Source organism: Gadus morhua, chromosome 13 (genome assembly GCF_902167405.1).
Source record: "Gadus morhua chromosome 13, gadMor3.0, whole genome shotgun sequence".
Lineage (NCBI taxonomy): Eukaryota > Metazoa > Chordata > Actinopteri > Gadiformes > Gadidae > Gadus > Gadus morhua.
Window position 1 is genome coordinate 19,585,679 of NC_044060.1, and position 7,500 is coordinate 19,593,178.

At 49.3% G+C, this 7,500-nt stretch overlaps 1 protein-coding gene across 1 annotated transcript in view; it reads left to right on the plus strand.

Annotated features, from left to right (window-relative positions):
* Positions 1 to 7,500, plus strand: part of foxp4 (forkhead box P4) — a gene marked incomplete in the record, with an annotated part of 110,704 nt that overhangs the window by 90,116 nt on the left and 13,088 nt on the right. Inside the window, 2 exon segments of the mRNA XM_030374568.1 lie at positions 3,657 to 3,744; positions 4,882 to 4,965. Coding sequence (XP_030230428.1) covers positions 3,657 to 3,744; positions 4,882 to 4,965 — 172 coding nt within the window.

A 7,500-nucleotide genomic window follows, 5' to 3' on the forward strand; every position in this document is an offset into this window, starting at 1 on the left:
TCACGCTCCCCTGGAGACGGGCACACACACACACACACACGTGCACGCGCGGGAGCGCATCGGCGTACACGTAAACACAGAGACACACACATACACAAACAGACACACACACACACACACACGTGTAACGCTACCGATTGACACAGAGCTGTGTTTTTTTTTATGGGTACATTTTCTTTGGTATTCAAAGGGTTTTCTTGTCTGCTGCTTCATCCCCCTGCGTCTCCCACTTTCTGTTTGTCTGTCTTCAGCGCGTCGAATGCATGCAGCTGTTTGCTGGCTGCACCAGTGTGTCTGCTGTGTGTGTGTGTGTGTTTTTGTTTAATGATGTGCCATCGCTTTCATCCATTTTTGCTTTGGCATAGACATGATGATAATCATAAATCAAATGATGCAAGTGTGTCTGTATGTGTATTTGGATGCGTGTGTGTGTGTTTCCGCTTGTGCATGTGTTTAAGTTTTTGTGTGAGGATGAGTATATGTGTAGGGTTGAATGTGTGTCTTCCGCCTGTATCCTGCCATTCCATCTCCTCTCCCATCTCAGCAGAAGTCAACATTGTTTATCATTGTTCAACATTCTTTAACGTTGTTGAACAATGTTTAACATTGTTTAACATTGCTTAACATTGCTTAACATTGAGTAATAAGCTCCACAGGGGGCAGAGGCAGGCCGGTTTCCATGGCATCGTTAGAGCTTTTTGGTTAATTAGCCTATCTACAATGGAGCCTGTCCTTTCCCTGGTGAAAGTAAAGACATCAAACATTGCTCTCTCTCTTCCTCTGTTTCATTATCTTTAAATGGCTCTCTCTCACACACATAGACACGTGTGAATCCCGCGTGGACAGTTGGAGGATGAGCACTGTGTTTCCGTCCCCACCATGGTGTGTGTTTGTGTGTGTGTGTGTGTGTGTGTGTGTGTGTGTGTGTGTGTGTGTGTGTGTGTGTGTGTGTGTGTGTGTGTGTGTGTGTGTGTGTGTGTGTGTATGTGTGTGTGTGTGTGTGTGCGTGTGGGTCGGAGGGGACGTGCACCCCGGGCACCATGGGTCCTCCTAATGAAGCACCAAACACATCAAACTCACTCTCATTATCCACCCAGAGCACAGTGCGCATGAACACGCTCTGCTGCTGGTGGTGGTGGTGGTGATGTTGGTGGTGAGAGAAAGAGAGACGGAGAGAAGAGGGAGAGAGAGAGAGAGAGAGAGAGAGAGAGAGAGAGAGAGAGAGAGAGAGCGAGAGAGAGAGAGAGAGAGAGAGAGAGAGAGAGAGAGAGAGAGAGAGAGAGAGAGAGAGAGAGAGAGAGAGAGAAAGAGAGAGGGTGTGATGGCATCGGACAGTCAGATCAAAGCTGCAGGCAGGCTGGGAAAGTTTGGAGACGAAAGCTGTTGTTTGGTGTCTCATTTCACGTAGCCCCGGGGCAGATGGGGAGGGGGTGAAGAAGGGGGGGGGGGGGGGGGGGGGGGGGCAGTGACAGATAATTCTGTCAGTCCAACAGTGCACTCCCCTTCCAGCCAGTCTTAGTCATTGCCCCGGGAGGATAAAGGAGAGAGAGAGATTGGGAGAGAGGGAGAGAAGAACAGAGGAAGAAGGGAGAGACTACTCCACAAATTCAGGCCCTATTCCCTCTGTGCCCTGAAACCCCTCCTTCTCGTGGGCCCCCTCTCACACACACACACACACACTCATGCACAGACACAGACACACAGACACACACACTCAGCCCCCTCCTCCTCGCGACTTCTGGTATAGTACTTTGGCTGTGGTTGCTGGAGTTGGGTGTAATGTGGGTTGAAACCCTGCCTACCAGAACGCATAAGACGTAAACAGAGGCTCATTGTCAGACGCAGGGGGAGCAGGATATCAAGAAGAAGACCAGAGAGACGAGAGCCTGTTGCTACTGTTTGTGGCCTTACGACGGAGACTAGGAGTTTGTGTGTGCGCATAGGTTTGTGTGTGTGTGTGTGTGTGTGTGTGTGTGTGTGTGTGTGTGTGTGTGTGTGTGTGTGTGTGTGTGTGTGTGTGTGTGTCTGTGTGTGTGTGTGTGTGTGTGTGTGTGTGTGTTGTGTGTGTGTTTTTGTGTTTGCATGGTTGAGCCAAATGATTTTCCATCATATGCATATGCAGGGAGTTGAGAATGTGTAGAGAGTACACTTAAGGGGCCAACAGGAAAAGAAAGAGCGGGAAGAGAGAGGGAGGGAGAGAGAGAGAGAGAGAGAGAGAGAGAGAGAGAGAGAGAGAGAGAGAGAGAGAGAGAGAGAGAGAGAGAGTGAGAGGAAAGGGAGAAGGAGGGGTGAGATCATGTTTTTTGTTATTATTATCCTGCACTTGTGTTGAGCCGTCTATCTGCCTGGATTAGCAACGCCATGACATCATTGTTATTGTTTCATTTATTTTCTTCACTAGATATTGCCTAACTTGACAAGCGCCCCAACACACACTCTCACACACAGACACACACACACACGCTCACACACACACAAAACCCCCTGGCTCTCACAAAGCAGCCTGCGTGATGTACACTTATGTTCTTTTTGTAAAATAAACAAGCGGGATAGATGACTTTATGGGGATGGCCAAGAGAGACAAGTACACCTGTGTTAGGATTCAAACACATGCACACTAAAATACTCACACACACACACACACACACACACACACACACACACACACACACACACACACACACACACACAAGCACTGTCTAAGCTAAAAGGACACACACACACACGCAACCATATAAACAGACGCACAGATGCACACACACACACAGACACACAGACACACACACAAGGGGCTGGCAGTGGCAACCTGTGAATAACCCTGGTGCTGACAGAGTGGAGAGATGGGGCTGGAGGAAGGGAGAGAGGGAGGGGTGAGCTGGGAAAGATCAGAAGGTCCTGGGTCCTCCCACAGTCTAGGAAACAAACAGCGGCACCATTCACACACACACACACACAACACACACACACACACACACACACACACACACACACACACACACACACACACACACTCACACACACGCACACACACACTGGTTGTTAATAAGCAGAGTGCAGTGCGCCATGGCTAACAGAAGGTTTTTAGATAAGGTATTTGGTGATAACACATGAGATCATATCCAGGTGGCTGTCTTAGATCATGGCTCAGAGAGCAACTAGAGAATAAACACACACGCACACAAACACACACACACACACACACACACACACACACACACACACGCACACGCACACGCACACAGACACATACAGCTGGAGCCGGCCTCGACGGCCAGAGTAAACTATTAAGAGAGTAATTTGTGGCCATAAACTTGATATCCAGCCTTATAGATGGACTTTTTCACCTTCAGTCGTCTTGCTTGTTCCTTTCCTTAACGTTAATTCAAAAGAGGCATTAGTCAGTGTTGATCAGAATCATCATTAATGGAGTAAATAAAACAGAGCGTTAATAATTCACTAATTTATTAACACATGATGGCATACTCACGTTGTTATGAACCCTGTCTGGGAAGGAAACGATGATTGATCTATAACCATGCTTCTCTCTCCCTCTCCCTCTCTCTCTCTCTCTCTCTCTCTCTCTCTCTCTCTCTCTCTCTCTCTCTCTCTCTCTCTCTCTCTCTCTCTCTCTCTCTCTCTCTCTCTCTCTCTTTTAGGCATTTGAACAACGAACACGCCCTCGATGACCGCAGCACTGCTCAGTGCAGGGTCCAGATGCAGGTGGTGCAACAACTGGAGATACAGGTAAGCACAGAGAGAGAGACACACACACACACACACACACACACACACACACACACACACACACACACACACACACACACACACACACACACAGCCTCCTGACGGTGCACACATTATTGATGGGAAGTTAAAAGTTAATTAATCGATACTGGACTACAACAGTAAGACACTTGGGAGGCACTGGAGTGGGAGCGTGAATGTGTGTGTGTGTGTGTGTGTGTGTGTGTGTGTTGTGTGTTGTGTGTGTGTGTGAGTGTGTGTGTGTGTGTGTGTGTGTGTGTGTGTGTGTGTGTGTGTGTGTGTGTGTGTGTGTGTGTGTGTGTGTGTGTGTGTGTGTGTGTGTGTTAGTAAACAGCGTTTAGCCCAGTGCCTGGAGCCCCTGGCGGTGGACAGGAAGTGACAGGGGGGCAGCTGGTGTCACATCATGTCAACGATGGCCAACTCTCTCCCTCCGCTCCCTCTGACATGTCACCTCAGTCCCCATGCACTTCCCTTCCACACACAAATACACATATAGACACACACACACACACACACACACACACACACACACACACACACACACACACACACACATACAAACACACACGCAGGCTGGTAGACACTCACAGCTCAATACCCCTGAGGAGGTGCATTGTTTCTGACAGTTGAATGCATTTGGGCACACACACAGACACAGACACACACACACACACACACACACACACATACATCAACACACGCGCACACACACACACACACACACAGGATGGGGGGAATTTCTACGGGCCATAGCAGCTACCATTAAAATGTCGTAAATGATGTCAAACGGGGACAAGTGTGTCCATAGGCTAGCACGTGTGCATGTGTGTTTGTGTGTGTTTGTATGTTTCGGTGACAGTGTTACTATGTGTGTGTGTGTGTGTGTGTGTGTGCGTCTATGTGTGTGCGCGCCATGATGGAGGCTGCCTCCCACATCTGGCGTTGTGCCCGAGGTCTAATTGTAATTGAGATTCGCTGTAATGATGTTTTTAACGCTGTATTATGCATGGATCTTGGCGAGGTGTAACATTGCTTGTTCCGTGTGTGTGTGTGTGTGTGTGTGTGTGTGTGTGTGTGTGTGTGTGTGTGTGTGTGTGTGTGCGTGCGTTTCCCCAGCTGGCCAAGGAGAGTGAGCGACTGCAGGCTATGATGACCCACCTTCACATGCGGCCCTCAGAGCCCAAACCTTTTAACCAACCTGTAAGTATGCTGGTCTGACAGTGTGCATGAACCCGCTGATCAAGTGCTACACTGTCAATCTGTCTACTTGTATCACGCAACCCCTGTGCATGCATTATACATATGTGTGTACTATACTCCCCGTAGTGTGTTTGTGTGTTTTTCCAAGGTGTGTGTTCAGTAGACAGTTGCGCCCTCTATTGACCATTGAGGGAATTTTTAAGCAACGCATTCTCTTTGTTAATGTTACAAGTTTTATTTAACTTTTTCCCTCCTTGCAATACTTTCATTTTGAGGAAATGGTCCTCATTCATTCATCCAGCATGTCAAACACTTTTCTCTTTTCTGATATTGAGTCATCCAATCAACAACGTTGTTTGATTTGATTACCAAAGCCGTCTAGCCTAGCGCGTCAATTTGGGTGTGTGCAACCATGGTGTGTGTGTGTGTGTGTGTCTGTTTGTGAATGGGCGTTCACACGCGCTTGTGTGTGTCTGACTGTTGAGGTGTTGAGGTTGTCATTAGCCATCTAATGAATATTTCATTGTTCAGATTGATGTGAAGTCTTATTAAAATATGAAGATGTTGAAATTAATTGTCAATTAGGGGTGGAGTGTCTTAATTTGAGGGGATATAAATGGTTAGAGTTGGGGTAGGCCCGTGTATGCGGGTGTGTGTATGTGTGTGTGTGTGTGTGTGTGTGTGTGTGTGTGTGTGTGTGTGTGTGTGTGTGTGTGCGTGCGTGCGTGCGTGCGTGCGTGCGTGCGTGCGTGCGTGCGTGTGTGTGTCAGTATCTGTAAGTGAATTAGTTAGTGAGTGAATTATAGTGTATGTGTGTGTGTATGCATCCTTGTGTGTGTGAATGTGTGTATATGTTTGTAGTTATACATCAGTGTGTAGATGGGTGTGAACAGGGGGATGGGGATGGGATGGGGGGGGGGGTTGCATCACAATCAGCTCAGCAGCCATTAGCACCTCCTGGTAGACGAGGAGGGGGCGTGTCCCGTCTCTGCTGGAGCCGCCGCCTCCAGGTCAGGTAGTGCGGAGCAGGGAGGGGCCAGGGGGGGGGGGGGGGCGAGGCCCAGGAAATGGAAACAAAGCTTGGCCTCAATTATGAGGGTTCCACTGTTGCCTTGGCGATGCGGCACAGTCGCAGCATTAATGAAGTACCTGTTTAACCCCCTTCCCCCACACACACACACACACACACACACACACCCACACACACCCCTCCGGTCACCCAAATTGGGCTGTCTGGCACGGGGGGGGGGGGGGGGGGGGGGGGGGGGGGGGGGGGGCTGACGGTGGGATGGGGGTGGTGAGGGCAGGGCCGGGGTGGGGCACAAGAGAAAGACAAGGGGTGGAGAGGAGGAATAGGCGTAACGCACACTTAGGTGCAGAATAGCACACATGTGGTGGCGCAGACGCACGCACACATGTCCACACACACACACACACATACATGCATGCACATACAACCAAACACACACATACACACACACACACACACACACACACAAATACCCACAGTGTGTTAATTAGTCCTAAACTAGCAGCCCTGGAAACGCTGTCCCAAAGAGACAGAAGGCACTGGTTTTCACTCTGTGTGTGTGAGTCTGAGTGTGGGTGTGTGTGTGTGTGTGTGTGTGCGTGTGTCTGTGAGCGCTTGCGTTATTGTGTGTGCCTAATTGGCCCGAATTGGTCCGTGAAGACTCTGGGCCACCGCAAACACATGTGTGTGTTCCCATCTTACAAACACGCTGTCGTGCGGTTTTGTTTTTGTAAGTCGAGGGTTAATTGCAGCCAGCAGTGTGTATAAATATATGTTCAGGCTCAGTGTGTGGATCTTTATGTGCTTGCTTGTGCGTGTGTTTTGGTGTGTTTGCGCGTGCGTTGGTCTTGTTTATGCGGTTTCTATACGAGTGCGCTAGTGAATGTGACAGCTGCTGGTGCATGTTTGCAACAGTGCCGTTGAGCCTTGGCACGGATCTTTACAGCCTTCACCTCCGTTTGTCAGGAAGCATCCAAGACGTCTCTGTACAGTGTGTGGGGAGCCACTTTATTACCTAATCCTGTTCCAACCAAGTAGGACATTAAGGAAAACATTTCCGGCGTAATCCTCATCCTCTCCAACCCTTTCTCTTTTCTTCACCTCTCTCTTTCTCTTTTTGTCTTTCTCTTTCTTTAATTTTTCCTATCTCTCCCTCGCCCTTGCTCTCTCTCTCTCTCTCTCTCTCTCTCTCTCTCTCTCTCTCTCTCTCTCTCTCTCTCTCTCTCTCTCTCTCTCTCTCTCTCCCTCTCTCCCTCTCGCTCTCTCGCTCTCTCTCTCTCTCTCGCTCTCTCTCTCTCTCTCTCTCTCTCTCTCTCTCTCTCTCTCTCTCTCTCTCTCTCTCTCTCTCTCTCTCTCTCCTCTCTCTCTCTCTCTCTCCCCTCCCTCCCTCCCTCCCTCCCTCTCTCTCTCTCTCTCTCTCTCTCTCTCTCTCTCTCTCTCTCTCTCTCTCTCTCTCTCTCTCCTCTCTCTCTCTCTCTCTCCCTCCCTCCCTCCCTCCCTCCCTC